This window comes from Ailuropoda melanoleuca, chromosome 10, assembly GCF_002007445.2.
Source record: "Ailuropoda melanoleuca isolate Jingjing chromosome 10, ASM200744v2, whole genome shotgun sequence".
Lineage (NCBI taxonomy): Eukaryota > Metazoa > Chordata > Mammalia > Carnivora > Ursidae > Ailuropoda > Ailuropoda melanoleuca.
In genome coordinates, this window is record NC_048227.1 from 36025703 (window position 1) to 36043301 (window position 17599).

Here is a 17599-nt window from a genome sequence, read left to right on the forward strand (position 1 = left end):
AACAATAAAATAATAAATTATCATCATGCACACAGACATTATTGCAAAGTGGTTAAAAGAGGGAGTTTGAATCCTGGCTCAGTCACTGAGCAAGTCACTAAACCACTAATCCTGGCAGTGAGGATGATGAATCCTGACCCGAAGGGGTGCTGCACAGATTTTAGGAGATAATGGATATAAGGCAAGCAGTGCCTGGCACACAGTAACCACCATTGTTTTACCAACAAAACATCTGTAAGCTAAAAATTTCATGAAATGCAGGAAGCTTAAACCAGGACATGCAAATGATGCCAGCTTAGTGATAGAAATATCACCATTTTGCAAGTACCACTGTAGCAATTGATTTAGGAAAGGATCATCAATGAAAGCTAAAATCACGAGGTGAAAGATTGTAAGAGAATGAGACGTTTCCACATTCAGGTTACTTACTAATTACAAAGAAAAAATGTCCTTTTACAGTGGAGACATCTTAAGCACCTGAATGTACCTTCAGTCTAATAATGAGGAAATGATGCACAGATCTAAATTAAGGGACATTCTGCTTGGAATGGACTTTGCAAAAGCACTGACAGAGTTTAAAAAGGCGGGGAAGAGTGAAAGTGTTCTAGTAGAAGCAGACTGTAGAGACGTGACAACTAAAAGCAGTGCAGGTCCCTGGGTTGGTGGGGGCGGAAAGCTGGCAAGGACATTATCAGGACAATTGGAGAAATTTGATTATGGACTCATTATAGTATTATAATGATGTTAATTTTCCTGAGTATGATAATTGTATTCTGGTTATTTAAAATAATATCCTTGTATCCTTGTTCATTGTACTTAGGGTATGTAGGGTATTTGGAGTGATATCTAATACTGTTTTCAATTCATTACCAAATGGTTCAGAGGGAAAAAAAGGAAAAATGAAGCGCATGCGTGTATGTAAGAGAGAGAATCACTAAATACTGTAAAATGTAAACAGTTGGTGAATCTAGGTAAATTTTCTGTAGGTTTGAATTTTTTCAAAACAAAAAGTTGGGGATAAAAATCAGGGTATGCAGAAAGACAGAAGCAGTTAACTGTGGAAGAAGCCCGCTCACCCCACATACAACTTTCTTTAGCTCTGGAGTGACTTCTGGAGCCCCACACTGGGACGTGAGCTAAAAAGGACACCTATGTCTTTTTTCACTCTTGTTTCTCCACATCCTGGTATGGTGTCCAAAATACGTGTTCAGGGGCACCTGGCTGGCTGGCTGTCAGTGGAGCATATGACCCTTGTTCTCGGGGTTTTGAATTCAAGTCTCACACTGGGCATAGAGCTTACTTAAACACACACACACACACACACACAACCAAACAAGCAAAAAAAACTTGTTCAGTAAAAGTGCATGGACAAGCACCCTCTGTCATGGGTATGCTCTCGGGAAGCTAGGGCAGAGTAGGGAACAAACACATCAGGACGACAGCTCCACGCATGGTGCTTTGAGCCTTCGTGATGCTGGAGTACCAGACAACTGGAACTACATCAACAGGGGTGACACCAGGGCTTGTGTCCTGGGAGTGTCCTTCTGGCTCCACCTTCTTGGGCAGAGAAGGGCAAAATTTGCAGGACTGCATTTTTGCCCCCTGCCCCCCCACCATTTGCTTTGGAGGGCCAATAAAATCCCAAGAGTCTGGAGGAGAACAACTGGCCAAAGAGACTGACCGTCATCATGGTCCTCTGCAGTGTGGGACCAAGGGCTTTGCTCCTGCTCCCGCCCCCGCCCCCCCNCCCCCCCGCCCTCGGCCCATATCCTGGGAGAAGCAGCATCTGAGTGCCTTCCTAGGATCAAGACTCTGGAATCCAGCCCCAGCCCCTCCTTCACATACCTATCCGCTGCTCTGCAGGGCAGTATGCGAAGGTGAGGGCTGGGGCGCTGGAGGACCACATGGCTGACCTTGCGCCCTCCCAGAAGTAGAAGCCTTCAAATCCGTGAGGAAGAGAACGCAAGTGTCATCCCTGGGAACAAACGATGACATTCATACCTCGGTTCCCGCCAGAGCGCAGAGCATTTCCTGTGCCTCTTCCGCTATTTCACAAGAGGCTTCTTTTTACCCACCTTCTGGGTTCCAGAGCAGAGCCTGTTTCAGACAACTATCTCTGGCCTCTCCTGGTCAACACCATGATCAAGACCCCCCGTGACCATCTGCTGGATTCCCTGGAGGAGCTGGTGTCCGATGACTTTGAGAAGTTCAAGTTTAAGCTGCAGAACACCAGCCTGGAGAGGGATCACTTCCGGATCCCCCGGGGCCAGCTCCAGAATGCCAAGCCAGTGAAGCTGGCTTCTCTGATGATCACCTCCTATGGGGAGGAGTACGCTGTGAAGCTGACCCTACAAGTCCTGAGGGCCATCAACCAGAACCTCCTGGCAGAGGAGCTTGTCAGGGCGATTGGCCCAGGTAAGCAGGCCCCATGCCCCATTCCTCTCCCAGTGTGACTGCTGGCTATTCACGGGGTGGGGCAGAAGGTGCAAGAGGGAACTTGTGTTTAGACCAATGTGTTGTGACTCGGGGTTAGGAGTCCCAGGACTACTGTGACCCCAGTGACTCTGGCCCATGAAGTCCTTTCTGCTGCTTAGGTCTTTGGAGCTGGGTTAGTACAGCTAAGGGTCCCAATGGCTTTAAAACAGGGTGGGGTGAGGGGGGCGGGGAGGCTGAGATTCTCACTGCCGGGCAGAATCAGGAGAGGCAGGAGCTAGATGCCTGATCTTAGAAGGGCCGTACTTCCTTGTGATTAACCACTATGTACAGACCACTATCTTCAGGAGAGAAAAAAAAGGTTTGCTAACTGACCATACCAGCAGGGTCGACAGGTAACCTTCACATTGAAATCCTCCTATTTTCAGTTTTGAGTTCTTCTTTGACACATTCCACAAAGGTATTCTAAAATTCTCAATTCTTTTCCTTCCTTTCATCTTTTCTCTTTCCTTGTTTTTCTTCCTTCTTCTCCTCCTTGTTCTTCTATTCCTGTTTTGCTGTAACTTTCTGATTTCATCACACTGTGATCAACAAATGTGGCCTACTGGATTTTTGCTTTCAGACTTTTTTTTTTTTTTGAGATGAGAGGCAGCAAATATGTAATGGGCTTAAAAAGTATTGGTTAGTGTTTGAGTATTTCTTCTACTTCTAGGCTTTAAGGACACATTAGAAATGCTTTCCATGTGTTCTTCTGAAGTAGAATGTTTAAATAACATAAAAGTTCTCCGCTCTCTGAAAGACTGATAGGACTAAACCATAATCTGAGTCCAGTGTAATTTGATGAGCAGAGTTTTTAAGTTACCTTTTCATGTTTTAAAACCTGGTTATTAGGGGCTCCTGGGTGGCTCAGTCGTTAAGCATCTACCTTCGGCTCAGGGCGTGATCCAGGCGTTCTGGGATCGAGCCCCACATCAGGCTCCTCTGCTGGGAGCCTGCTTCTTCCTCTCCCACTCCCCCTGCTTGTGTTCCCTCTCTCGCTGGCTGTCTCTATCTCTGTCAAATAAATAAATAAAATCTTTTAAAAAAATAAAACCTGGTTATTAGCATCTTTAGGGCTTTCCCATTAGTTCTTGAGTCAGTTTGGGGAACTTACATTTTCCTAGGAAGCAAAGTGTTTGCAACAGCAAAGTGTTTTAAACAACTCTGAAGCAATTTTATTTTATTTTTTTTAAAGATTTTTTATTTATTTATTCGACAGAGATAGAGACAGTCAGCGAGAGAGGGAACACAAGCAGGGGGAGTGGGAGAGGAAGAAACAGGTTCCCAGCGGAGGAGCCTGATGTGGGGCTCGATCCCAGATCACCGGGATCACGCCCTGAGCCGAAGGCAGACGCTTAACCGCTGTGCCACCCCGGCGTCCCGAAGCAATTTTAATAAGAGCTGCTTCTACCAAAAATTAAAGTGCTGATTACAGGATTTCTTCATTTCTTTATTAGAGTAGTGGTTTTCAAGTTACATCCAAGGAACATACTTTAGGGATTCTTTAGAATGTTAACAAATACTTAATCTAAATTTTATTAATTTTTCTAATTTACAAAACCAACAAATTCATATTAAAATGTGTCATTAACAAAATTCTGAAATTCTAGTGGCCAGCAGCGTGATAGTTTGTGCTGTACTTGAGCTCCTTTTTATGTAGACCCTGGAATTAAGACTTTCCTGTCATTTCTGTCTCATGAAACTGTATCCTGAAACTTCCAAGCAAGTTGTTTAAAACAAAAATCACCATTTCCACTTACTTACCTGTGTGTTAGGATTTTCTTCATGTCGTGAAACCAAAGAATAAAACAGAAGTAAATTAGTTTCTGAAGTTTTAATTGTCCTTCAAAGTCTGTTTTCAAATTTTTGTGCCAAATACCTTAATTCTTTATTGATAGATTTTGTGAGTTTTATACACCTATAATCACACACTGAGAGGATTTTCCCTTCTCTCCCAACCCCTGGCCCTGAGCACTGCACAATTTCATGCCTTTGCATTCTTTTGTCTTTGCAGAGTATCTGATACAAGAAAGTGGCACAGACAGTTCAGCAATGTCTTGTTCTTCTGGGGAGAATAAGCCCAAGGGCCTGAGGATACCAGACGGCCTGGAAGGTGAGAGGCAGCGGCAAAGTGGTGATGGGGCCATCAGCCGACCATCCAGCCAGTATGAGGCTGGAAGGGGGCCCCAGAAGAAGCCTCAGGGCAAACGGAGAGATCAGACGACCTCTGAGGACCAGGATATGCAGGGCAAGCCAGGGGCCAGGAGCATGACTCTGTCCTCCAGGAGAAGCCCACTTTATGGCAAGCAACAGGGGGAGAAGGGGAGTCCCAGTGGCAAGCTACGCAGGAATTCCAGCTCTGCAGGAAGTCTCCAAGAACATGCCTCTGAATCTCCTACTGGGTCCCAAAGAGTCAAATCCAGGATCTCTGGGCAGCAGCGACCCAGAAGTCTTGATTTTACCATTTCGAGAGAGAGAGAACTCCCCAATCCAGAAACTCTTCTGAGTCAAGAAAAAATGAGAAGTGATCATCCAGACTCAGCAGCCACCCCCAGTGAAGTGGCCACACTGGATATAGGTGCTACTGTGGCTCCAGAGAAAGGCTCCAGGAATCCAGAACATTCCATGATCTTGAAGGGGGGAGTATTCAGGAACACACTTTCCAATGTATCGTCGTCTGGTCTCCAGACAACCTGGGAGCATCCAGAATCTACAGGACCTTCAAAAAAAAATGGAATTGAGGATCGAGAACCCTCTGAGACCTTGAAGGAGGTGGTAGGCAGTGAGCTCCATCAGCCTTCAGGTCCAGAAGTCTCTCCTTCTTCAGGTAAGAAAGGACCCCAAAACTCAGAAAACCTGGCATCCTTAGGAATGGTGACCTGTGTAGGTCTTCCCTCACAAACCTTTTATCCCCACTGTATTTATGTCACCAGATCCCTGGGTGCCCCCTGGGATCTGAGGTAGGCTGTGAATCCTGAAAAAAATGTACGTATGCACATCTTCATAAAATGTTACATCGAAGTTCAAGTTCTTAGACACTCTGAAATCCTTTAGAATTCCACAGAAGTCACAGACACCAGCGTGAGCATCTGGAAAAGACTAGGGAAAAATACCCGCTTCTCACAATGACCCCATGGCAGTATGTCATGGGGCTGAGATTCTGCCATTCACCTCTCTGGGCAGGGAGGAGAGCTGTTGGCTAAAATCCTAAATCTCATCTACTTAGGAGGCAGAAATTGGGATTATGTTGGGTTGTGGATCACAGAAATGCCAAAATAATGCTAACTGAAACAAGACAGAAGTTTGTTTCTCCTTCACATAAACAACACAGAAGGTCCAGAACAGATGTGGTACTCCATGGGCCAGGAACCAGGCTCCTGCTGTTTTTCTGCTCCACAAAGTTTGCTCTCAAACTCATGGTCTCAGGGGGTGGCATCCTCATTCCAAGCAGCACGATGGAAGGACAAGGGAGAAGAGTATTGCTTAGGGAAAGTTTCCAGAAGTTTCTAGAAGCTGTTCAGGATGCCTTCATTTATATCCCTTTGGCCAGAATGTAGTCAAGTAGCCACACCTAACTGCAAGAAATGGGTTTTTTTTGGGGGGGGGGCAGGGAAGCAGCCATCAATTGATGGGCAGCAATCAATTCTATCATTAGGGAAGGAGGGGAGAATGGTTACTAAAGGGGCCTCCCACAGTCTCACTTACAGATGTGATATGAATTCCTGGAACCTTGTGAGAGGTGGTGGGAGGGGACTAATGCATTGAGTGTGTTTCTGACTGTACCTCCTGTCATTCCGCTTTATGAGGGTGTGCTAAGGTCTTGGGGCACAGCTAGTCATAGCTGTTTGTCATCATGGTGCATTATACCCTTCAGCCATATAAAATCAAGTCCCTTTCCTTACTTTCATTTAATTCTTCCTGAACCTGGATGTGAGGAGAGGTCCCTTTAGTTCTTTCATTTAACACAGACTTCTCAAATCCTTATCATGTGCTAGGGACTCTGCAAGGGGTCAGGCTATGAGTGAATCACTGTCCCCAGAGGGCTCCCACTCGAGTCATGAGCCGCCTGGGTGGTTTTAAGTGGCAAAGCAAACACTGGTCAGAACGTCTCACTGCCTTTATGTCACCTGCTAGATCTGTAAAGTGTGGGAGGAAGGCATAGAATTTATAACAAAAGGCTTTTCTTTAGGATAAATACCCAGGAATTCAAGTCTCAGGACTGTCATGAGATCTAGCCCTTTGCCCTCACTTCCGCTGGGTGGTTTGCTGCCTTGCTGGAGCGAAGTCAGGGAAGGACAAGTTAGAAGTGGCAACAGTCTAACCAGGAACTTGTGTGTACCAGGCATGGGCTCTCTCTCTCTCTCTGCTGCGCTTTGCAGCACCCCTTCGGGACATTTTGCGTTTGTCACTCAGGAAATTTTTCCACTGCCATGTCCCCAGGGAAGCCACAGGATGGGGCTGTGTTACCCCTTTGCCGTGCCCAGGAAGGAGACGATTCCTGCAGATACTCCGTTGCTTCTAGGGATCCCAAGACCTCAGGCATACGCAAACGCAGCAGCTTCCTGAGCCTGGCCTCACTCCAAGTAAATAACCCGGAAGACAACAAGCAGCACGAAGGTCTGCAAATAGCTAACTTGAGCCCCAAGTCCCTGCCACAGTGTGAGAGACACATGAAGCAGGTCCAGCTGCTCTTCTGTGAGGACCACAGGGAGCCTATCTGCCTCATCTGCAGGCTGACTCAGGAACATCAAGGCCACTGGGTACGCCCCATTGAGGAGGCTGCCCTGGAATACAAGGTAGGGCTTCTTGGGGGTGGGGTGGGGAGTCAGGGCTACTTTATTTCCCAACCCTGGGATGTTGGTGCATTAGTCAGCATTCTTGGGCTGTTAAGTGGCAAAAACACAATACAAACCAAACCAGCAAAGAGGGAATTTACTGGTTCATGCAGCTGAGATCCAAGGGCACGAGCTTCAGGTATGGCTGAATCCAGGTGCCCACATGTCATTAAGAATCTCTCTCTCACCCCCTCTTGGATCTGCTTCCGTTGGTGTGATGGATTCATTTTTCCCCTTTCCTGGGCCCTCCCTGTGCTCTTGGCTGCAGCACCCTCAGCTTTACTCCCTAAAGCAGAGTTTTCCCTCTAGAGCTGGCACCAACTAAAGATAGCAGAGGCTGAGTTTAGGCTTCAACAAGTGCCCCTTTTCCAGGAGCAAATTCAAAAGCAGCTGGAGCATCTGAAGGAGTTGAGAAAATCTGGGGAAGAGCAGAGATCTCAGGGGGATAAGAAGACTGCAAACTTCCTGGTAAGGCCAGGGGTGTTCTGTGGCCAACCCTTGCCTGAGTTCACCCCTGCAAAAGGAGGGAGGGGACCAAAAGTGAGCAAGGGTCCCCAAATTATGTTCAGTTCACAGGGAAGCAGAACTGATCACCTATTTAGAATCACCTGCTCTTGGGGGGGAAGGGAGGTAATAGGAGCTTGTCCCTGGAGAGGGACACCCACTCCCAGCAGGGAGGGGAATCTCCAAGGGGCCTGTGCTTTCTCATATTCACTACAAAATGGTCTAGAAAAATTAACACCAGTGGCTGTCACTGAGGGATGGGATTGAGGAAATGGGAAGAGAGACTTCTCTATTTTAAATACTCCTTTGTATCATTTTTGTAATTGTCCATTTTGTTTTTTTTAAACCGCATGGATTTTTAAAATTCAAATGGTTAGACATTTTCTTTACAAAACTATCATTTTGTGATGCCACAGATTTCAATAAATACACTTGTTGGCCTTCCTCTGTTGAACCTAGGACACATAAGTTGCTTCCATTCTCTCTGCAAGCAAATTCAACTACCCCAAAGAGCCTTAATTTGTCTGACCCATTTCTGTTGGCTGGATCCCATCTCCCACACCACAATGGGAAACAGGCAAAGATAACAAAGGGCAGGAATGGGGGTGGGCATGGCATTGGCCTAGGTGTCTAATTTTTGGGAAACTCATAAAGTGTAGTAAAAGAAAACCCCTTTGTAGGGTGCCTGGGTGGCTCAGTCAATTAAGAGTCTGACTTGATTTCAGCTCAGGTCATGATCTCAGGGTCGTGAGATCGAGCCCCCCTCTCCCTCTGCCCTTCCTTCCCCTGGTCGCCTCACCCCTCCCCGCCCCCCACTGACCAGCTCGCCTTCTCGCTCTCTCTTTCTAAAAAAGAAGAAAAGAAAACGCCTTCCCTATAATACCGGGTGGCTTGGAACTTGTGGGTGAAACAGAGGTCAGGGACGCTCCCCACCATGACGGTGAGGCAGAAGCCTGGGCCACACGGAAACTCAGGGGGACAAGAAGGTCTGGTCTTCCCTTAAGACACTCACAGTGACATGAGCCCCCATGGAAAGGTGATGCTGTTTTCAAGGCTTCCGCTCTTCCTCCTCTCAATAGTCAAAAAATATATATAATTTTTTAATCATATGAAAGGGGGAGGGGAAACTCTTTTTTACGGCACAATGCCAGCTAAAACAAGTATGGACGAACGGTTATGGGGTGCCTGGCTGGCTCAGTAAGAGAGTGTAGGACTCTTGATCTCAGGGTTGTGAGTTGCAGCCCTGCTATGGGTGCAGAGATTACTTAAATAAATAAATAAATAAAAACTTCTTAAAAACCTCAAAAACGAAATTTTCCACTATACAAACACCAATAAATCAATGAACACCAACAGAGATCATCAACAGATACTAAAAATTTTAGCAGAAGATTGTAAGAGAACAGGATATTGACATCCTCTCAAAGTACCACTCCTCCAATTACTTAATAATTATAAAGTAAATAATATATACTTACACTGGAGAGATGAGGCAAACCCCTCCTCAACCAAGTGACTGATCTCTGTATCACAACAATGGTGATGGACAAACTGGACACTCTTTGCCTCCCCATGGGATGTGCTAGGGAGCCTAGAGCATTAAGAATATGGTATTCTTGTCTAAGATGCTTAATCTGAAATTAATCATGAGCAAGATTATCAGATAATTTTAGAATATAGGCCATTGAACATGACAACTGACCTGTCCTCTTTAAGGAAAAAAAGCCAATGTTAGCACCCTCAACAACAAGGGGTGAGGAAACATTTTTGATTCAAAAAGACTAAAGAGCTCAAAATGATGAGACTTCTTAAGTCCAGTCTTAGAAGATTCAAAGGGGGTTCTCCCTGCATGGAGGAAGAATGTTCCCTACAGCCAGTTCACCTTTCCACAGAAACTCTTGCTAGAACATGGCCAGACGGCTGCCCTACATGCAGCGGTAGTGGAAGTCGAGCTCACTTACAGTCACATAAACACACGGACTGCCTTCATTCAGAGCCACGCGGAGCACCTTACATGCCAGCACCCTGGTGGAGAGTCGAGAGAAGTCTCCTTCCTGGACACTGCGGTGGTCATAACCTTGTCCATTGACAATCCCAGGCATATATCATCCTCACACTGGCTTTCAAGGAAGGAAACAGATGATAGCAGATATCTCAGGGTCCTGTGGCCACCGTAACAGAGTAGCACAGACTGAGTGGCTTAAACCACAGAAATGTATTCCCTCACAGTTCTGTAGGCCAGAAGTCCGCTGTCAAGGTGTCGGCAGAACTGGTTCCTTCTGAGGGCCGTGAAGGACAGACATCTTCCAGGCCGCTCCCCTCAGCTGGTAGAGGTCATCTTTTCCTTCTGTTTCTTCACATAGTGTTCTCCCTGTGTCTGTGTTCCAACTTCCCCACGCCAGTGGCCCACTCCGGTATGACCTCATCTTAACTAATTACATCGGCAATGATACAATTTCCAAATAAGATCATATTCTTTAGATACCAGAGGTTAGGACTTTAACATAAATTTTGGAGGGGATACAAATCAACCCAGAATACTAGATTTTAGGGCATTTTACAAGAGCCGGCCCCTGCCACCCTCAGTCTGTTCTGGAAGGTTCTGGCCCATTTTGTCTCCTTCTCTAAAATCCAGTCCTCCAAGAAGCTGAGGGATCCAGCCTCTTATCCACCTCCAGGAGGCGGGCTTCTAGGGATTCCCTGGGCACACACATCCAACACACTGCACAGACCCCTACACCTTTCTGTTCCCCAGAAACAAATTGAAACCCAGAAGCAGACACTCCGGCACCAGTTGGAGCAGCTGTACCATCTTCTGGAGCAGCAAGAGAAGCTCTTTGTGGCCTCGCTAGAGGATCTGAGCAAGACCATTGGCCAGGTTGGGGAGAAATATAACACCCATGTGTCCAGAGACATTGCCCTTCTTGACAAGCTGATTGGGGAGTTGGAGGCCAAGCAGTGCCAGCCGGAATGGGAGCTTATGAAGGTAAGTGTGGCTGGGCCTGGCTTTCCCCTTCCCACTGTGCCCAGTAGGATGACATGGGCTTCCAGCACTGCCATTAGCTCTGCCCAAGTCAGTACAAGACAAAGGTCTTGTGCCCAGACCCCTTTGATGAGCCCTCAGGAGTCCAGCGTGGCCCAGCTTACAAGGGATCCCCTGCCACCTCCCAGAAGAGAAAAACAGGGTTTGGGTGCAGTTCTGTTGCAAGCCCGACCAGGCTACCACTCGGGTAATAAAAATTAGAATGGGGGAGAGGTACCCCAGTTTTGCTGACACCCCAGGGCTGTGAGCCCAAGGGGAAAGACCAGGAGTCAGTGCAGCCCCTAGGAGACTGGTAATGGAGAGCTTCCCTCTTTTCTCTCCTAGGACATCGGAGTCACCCTGCACAGGTACCGAGAGGTCCCCTCGTGTTCCCTTGGGTATCCTGCAGGAAGCAGTGGGGGAGGCATCCCTAGGAGGGAGATGCTCCCAACCCCGAGTCTATGACTCCTCCTGGGCTCCTCCCATCTCCTGAAGCTTCCTAAGGCCTTTCTGGATTTGTGTAGGGAAAATGGGAGTGTGATCAGGAGAGAGAGCATGGGCTGAAGACTGAAAAGAACAAACACAGCCTATCGTGCTAATGATGGTTCCTAAGATTGCAATTTGCCTCATGCAAACTGTTCCTGCAGAAGTGCCTCCCGCCACAAGTGCTTATGGTCTCGGGGAGGGAAGCACTTTCTAGGAGTGGTGATGCTAAGCCCAAACAGGGGAAGGAAGGGGAGGGAAGAGAGGAGGCTGGACATTATAATTACTCCAGGAGCTTTACAAAATCCTGACATCCAGGCCCTGGCACACAAATTAAATTCCAATCTTCAAGAGCATGATCCTAGCATAATTTTTTTTCTTTTTTGGGTGGTAAAATACATATAAAATGAAACTTACCACTCTAACCATTTTTAAATGTGCAGTTCTGTGGCATTAAGTACATTTATATTATTGTGCAACCAACGCCACCATTGTCTGCAGCACTTTTCATTCTCCCAAATGGAAACTCCATACTATTAAAACCTAACTCCCTATTGCCCCCTCCCCCAGCCCCTGGCAACCACCATTCTACATTCCATCTTCATGAATCTGACTACTCTAACTGTTTCATATAAGTGGAATCATACAGTATTTGTGCTTTTGCGTCTGGCTTATTTCACTTAGCATAATGTCTTCAAGGTTCATCCACATCGCAGAATGTGTCAGAATTTCACCCCTTTGTAAGGCTGAGTAATATTCCACTGTATGCACAGACCACAATTTGTTCATCCTTTCATCCATCAATGGACACTTGGGTTGTTTCCACCTTTTGGGTATTGTGAATGCTGCTGCTATGAATATTGCTGTACATATATCTGTTTGAGTCTCTGCTTTCTATTCTTTTGGGCATATACCAAGACGTGGAACTGATGTGTCATATGGTAGTTCTATGTTTAGTGTTTTGAGGAATCACTATACTATTTCCCACAGTGTCAGTACCATCTTACGTTCCTACCACCAATGCACAAGGGTCCCTATTTTTCCACATCCTTGCTAACACCTGTCATTTTGATTTTTTCAAAATAATAATAACCATCCTAGTGAGTCATATCTCATTGTGTTTTTTTCTTATTTATTATCATTTTTATTTCAACAGAAAAGGACTAAAGAAGTATAATTAATTTGACATAGGTAATTCTGGGCTGAGCATTTAAATATCAGCACCTTTTTAAGGCCATTATAAAAACTCACTGTGGTTTTGATATCAGTGGTTTTTAAAACTCCCTAGGTGATGCCAATCTGTGGCCAAAGCTGAGAAAGAGTAATTTAAAACTCGGAGTCCAAGGAAGACTTTCTTTGCCAAGCCCAAGTGGGCTGGGTGTCCCCTGTGGACGCTGCACCTTACTTCCACCTCACGGGAACTTGGGCTACTCCCATGCACCAGCCCTCTCTGGCCAAGTCTTTTGTCTCTAGGGTCAAGATAGTGGCTGTTCCTAAGCCATGGGATATTCCTTCAGATGTGGAAAAAAAGATCCACTGGATCTACCAGAAATCGGAGTTTGCGGAGAAGCGCATGAAGTCCTTCTTGGGTAGGTGGGCTTGGGGGAAAGGGGAGGCACCTGCTCACGTCCTCCTTGATGTCCATGTAGCCCACACCCCTCTGGCATCCCTTCTCCATCTCCCATGGCCTTTCTGACACTGCCTTCAGCCTCTTCCTGATCTGTCCCTAGCTGGGGCACTTAACTCAAGCTCTCTTTCTTCTTTTAGAAAAGCTGCGTTCAGAAACGGACACCTTCAATGGTGAGTATGGTAATAGCAGAACGTACTTGTCAGGGGTTACTGTGATATCCCCTATGCTATTGATTTCTGGGCATTATTTAGAAGAGAGAAAAACACGTGTAACAAACCCAGAAGAAAGCCTTCATAGGCTCTGTGCTGGATTTGTTGGCTGGGTCAGCTCATCAGACCACAGTCTTTAAGGCAGGCTAGGGTCTAGGTTCTAGGAGTAATGGGGCTAATCCAAGCAGAGGAAGCAAGGTCCGGAGCCAGGGCAGGGGTCCTTGTCTTTCCTTGTTGTGGTGACCAGGGTACACTTAGCCTCTCTGAATTTGGATACTCAGGTTTTTTGCCCCCATCTTCTTTTTCTCGTAGTTCCAGAACTGATTTGCGCTCAGGCATATGCCGGTAAGTGCCCAGACTAAGGCAAGTGGACTTCACCTGCTGGGTCCCTGTGCTGACCTCCAGTGCGTTCCAGCAGAATGCTCCTACCCATGTTTCCTGGAGGTGGGGAGAACCCTGTGGGTCCACATCCCATGGACCCTGAGCTAGTTATTCTAATTCTTTCTGCAGTTGATGTGACTCTGGATGCAGAAACTGCCCACCCCAACCTCATCTTCTCTAATAACCTGAAGAGCGTGAGACTTGGAAACAAGTGTGATCGTCTGCCTGACAATCCAGGAAGATTTGATAGTTGCACCATCGCCCTCGGCCTTCAAAGCTTCCTCTCTGGCCGCCATTACTGGGAAGTGGAGGTGGGAAAAAAGACAGGGTGGATCCTGGGCATCTGCAAGGCATCTGCGAGCAGGAAAGGGAGCATGACTCTGTCACCCAACAATGGCTACTGGGTAGTGATGATGATGAAGCGGAATGAGTACCAGGTATCCACCATTCCCCCAACACGCTTGCAGATAAGGGAACCCCCCAGACGTGTGGGCATCTTCCTGGACTACCAGGCTGGAGACATTTCCTTTTACAATGTAACATACAAATCTCTCATCTACACATTCAGCAGCTTCTCTTCTTCTGGGCCCCTTAAGCCTATGTTCAGCCCTGGAACACATGATGGAGGGAAGAACATGGATCCTCTGACCATCTGTCCAGTGGGTGACCAGGGGTCTCCCTGAATGCCCAACACTTTGCATCCCTCTTCTGGCTCCCAGCCTTGTATCTTGAATCTGTACACTCAACTGTCATTACTGAATGCTTACCGGGTTCCAGCTGTGGTGGGTAATATAACAAATAAGAGAAGAGTACCTGTGCCCAAAGAGCCCATGGAACAGTAGCAGAAATAAGCTGTGTACACAAATACTGGTAAACTAAGGGTGAAGAGAACACATGTACTGATGACACCTCAGAGGAAGAAGTACATGGCTGTTGCTTAATAAATCCTTGTATGAATTGCACCTAAGATGCCCCTAAGGCAGAGATCTCACCCTCATCCTCCCTCAGAATTCTGTGGCAAGGATGTGTCCCCTAATTCTATCCTCCTCTTTCTTGAAGACTTGGAAAGCTGAGAAATAGAACAAGCAGACTGGATTGTTATATTTTTGTACCTGGATTAATGAATTATGGATCTTAAGAGTATTGGCTAAGCCTCATAAATAAATCAGTTAGAAAACTTGGTCATAATTGCACTCAGTTTGCACTCAATTTGTCATCACTTAGTCAATCATTGTGAGATCCCATTTCCCTACTGAACACCATGAAAAAGATGGAGCTGTATAGTGGGAAAACATTTGACACATATTCCAACTGTCAGATTTTTTAAAAAGTCTGTCCTGATCTGCATCTGGAAATCTGTTCTAGTTCACAGATATCCCCTCTATCATCCCGCATTTAAAGAGATGTAAAGAGAAAGGATGTAAAGGGAAAAAAAGACTCAAATGAAGATTAGACTCCAAACCCCTCCCACTCCAACTCATCTTTCCATCCTCACACTAGAGCCTAGACTAGACTCGGCTTCTCCACGATTGTGGCCCTGGTTTCTCCATGGAGCTTTGTTCTATGCACATAATCCATACTCTGACAGAGTTCATGTGCTCTATTTGTTTAGCCGTTCCCAATTCTCCCTTGCTATAACCTGTCCATGAATGGCTTCCTGTATTCCACCACCTCCCCATACACATATTTTTTTCTTCTGTTACTCCTAAAATGGCTCCAGAATGTGAACTATGTGATAACACTTGCTACAGTTGGCCATACAATCCTTCAGAAAGATTAAATGATGTTTCATGCCCAAAGCAACATTTCTCCTTTAAAATTTTTTGCTCATTCAATAGAGATATAATGGGGTTTTACCTATGTTTTAATTTATTTCATTATCTGTTAGTAAGGCTGTGACTTTTCCATGTGGACTTCTACCTTTTGTTTCATTCTACAGAAACAGCACAGCTTCTTTGATTACTTGCTATGTGGAATCTAGATATTGAACTTAGTTGTTTCTAGTATTTCTTCAAAAATATTTTATTATTTTTTTAAATTTTATTTATTTGTCAGAGAGAGAGTACAAGCAGGGGGAGCAGCAGGCAGAGGGAGAAGCAGGCTTCCCGCTGAGCAAGGACCCTGATTCAGGACTCAATTCCAGGACCCTGAGATCATGATCTAAGCCAAAGGCAGACACTTAACTTACCGAGCCACTCAGGCATCTCTCAAAAATATTTTAGATACTAAACATTTGTATTTGTATGATGAAAAATTTCCCTGTCTGGTGTTTTTTTTAATTGAGATATAATTCACAAAACATAAAATTCACCCTTTTAAAGTATATAGGTAAGTGGGTTTTAGTATAGTCACAATGTGTACAAACACCACCACTAAATCCAGAACATTTTCATCACCCCCAAAACAAGCCCTGCATCCATTGGCAGTCACTTGCCACTCTCCCTTTCCTCCACCCCCTGGCAACGACTACCCTACTTTTTGTCTCTATGGATTTGCCTATTCTGAACATTTCATGCAAGCAGAATCATACAGTATGTGGTCTTCTATGACTGACTTCTTTCACTTGGCAAAATGTTTTCGAGGTCCATTCACGTTGCAGCATGTATTATTACTCATTCATTTTTTTATTGCTGAATAATAATCCATTATATGGATATACTAAATGTTGTTTAGCCACTCATCGGGTTTTGTTTTTTTTAAAGATTTTTGCGAGAGAGCGCGCGTGCATTGGGGGGGGGGGTTGGGAGGGGCAGAGGGAGAAGCAGACTCCCTACGGAGCAGGGAGCTTGATGCCAGGACTTGATCCCAGGACCCTGAGATCATGATCTGAGCTGAAGGCAGATGTTTAAACGGACTGAATCACCCAGGTGCCCCGACATTAAATTAATCGTCTTTTGTGTTCTTTTATTGGTTATTAAATTCCATTTTTTTTGTATATAAGGACACGAGTCTTTCTTTCCAGAAGAATAGACAATTTTTGCTAGCACCATCTATTTTACACTAAGTTGAAACGCTATCCTTTCATACAGGTCCACATACGTTCAGATCAACTTCGGCACTTACTATTCTTTTCTACTGTTCTATTTATTTACTTCCAGTTCAAACCATACTGCTTTGATTGCAGGAGTTTTTGTTATTGTTTGCTTTGTTTTGGTTTTTGATGTCTGAAAAAGTATCCTTTGTTTTTAGAAAAACTTTTGGTAACATATAGTTTTGACACTAGTCTGTAACATATTTTAAACCATGGCTATATGAGTCACCTATAGTTAGCGTTAAGGAAAAAACATCCATTTATGCTTTTACTTTGGTCATCCAGCTAGAGGCTGGCGTCACATACAGGAATAAAGCAATCCCTGCCCCGGGGTTATCACAACCCTGATCAGTGCCTCACTGGGGAATGAACCGAGTACGGGAACAACGCAGGAAGAAAGGGCGGTTAGGACTCCCTGAGAAGCTGAGGACGGAAACGACGGCGACTGGAGAAGGATCACTAGCATTTCTAAGAAAACAAGATCTCCCGTTCAGACCGCGAGCTAGAAGCTGGCAAGCGGGGAAGGGGAGGGTCGCTCGGTTCTGACCTATGGGCCGCCCCTACCGGAAAAGACAGCTGTGACAGGACCCAGAACCAGGCATAGACCTTGACCCGCCACCCACTCACCGCCTCAGCGGTCCTTCGACGCACCCTGGATGCTGCGGCGGAAACAGCCGCAGACTCTCGCAGATCTTCCTGTCCTAGAGGCAGCCCACTACCTGTCGAGCCCCAGGCGGGGGGTGGGGGGGTGGGGGTGGAGACTGTCCTGCCCCAACCGCCTCGCCGGACGGCCTCCCATTGCCTGTTTGGAGCCGAACTACATTTCCCAGCAGGCCATGGAGCCACACCCCCAGTACCTGGAGAGGAGCCAGCCCGTCGCGGAGGGTTGGAGCCAGCGTCCTGCTTTCAGTCTCCCAGACCGAGCCGCAGAAACAGCGGTTGCCGCCAGCCCGTTCTCCCTCTGGCGCTGAGAGCTTTGCATGTCGTCCTCGAGCATCGCCTTCTCAAGCGCAGCCTGCCCGCTCCGAGCGG

At 46.2% G+C, this 17599-nt stretch overlaps 2 protein-coding genes and 1 long non-coding RNA gene across 6 annotated transcripts in view; 1 reads left to right on the top strand and 2 right to left on the bottom strand.

Moving 5' to 3' along the window:
• The window catches only part of ZNF263 (zinc finger protein 263), a 35215-nt gene extending 33238 nt beyond the window's left edge, over nt 1-1977 (bottom strand). For all 3 annotated transcript variants that reach the window (XM_034670500.1, XM_011231919.3, XM_002924895.4), the window contains exon 1: nt 1846-1977. The gene's annotated coding sequence lies outside the window, so the exon portion shown is untranslated. The remainder of the gene's footprint in view (nt 1-1845) is intronic.
• Nucleotides 1978-2064: 87 nt separating this feature from the next.
• MEFV (MEFV innate immuity regulator, pyrin) lies at nt 2065-14729 on the top strand. 2 transcript variants are annotated; one of them, XM_011231920.3, is made up of 10 exons: nt 2066-2415; nt 4487-5299; nt 6913-7268; nt 7680-7775; nt 10567-10797; nt 11179-11201; nt 12790-12905; nt 13084-13116; nt 13468-13500; nt 13666-14729. In XM_011231920.3, the coding sequence occupies exons 1-10, from the start codon at nt 2139-2141 to the stop codon at nt 14217-14219; spliced, it is 2532 nt and encodes an 843-aa protein (XP_011230222.2). In that variant the 5' UTR covers nt 2066-2138; the 3' UTR covers nt 14220-14729. The 2 variants fall into 2 exon arrangements, with proteins under 2 accessions (XP_011230223.2, XP_011230222.2); XM_011231921.3 differs by lacking the exon at nt 7680-7775 and having other exon boundaries at nt 2065-2415.
• Nucleotides 3902-17597, bottom strand: LOC117804185. The gene is made up of 2 exons (XR_004628524.1): nt 17425-17597; nt 3902-5191 (listed from the first exon to the last, which is right to left on the bottom strand). It is a non-coding gene; the product is annotated as an uncharacterized LOC117804185 (long non-coding RNA).
• Nucleotides 17598-17599: the final 2 nt, after the last annotated feature.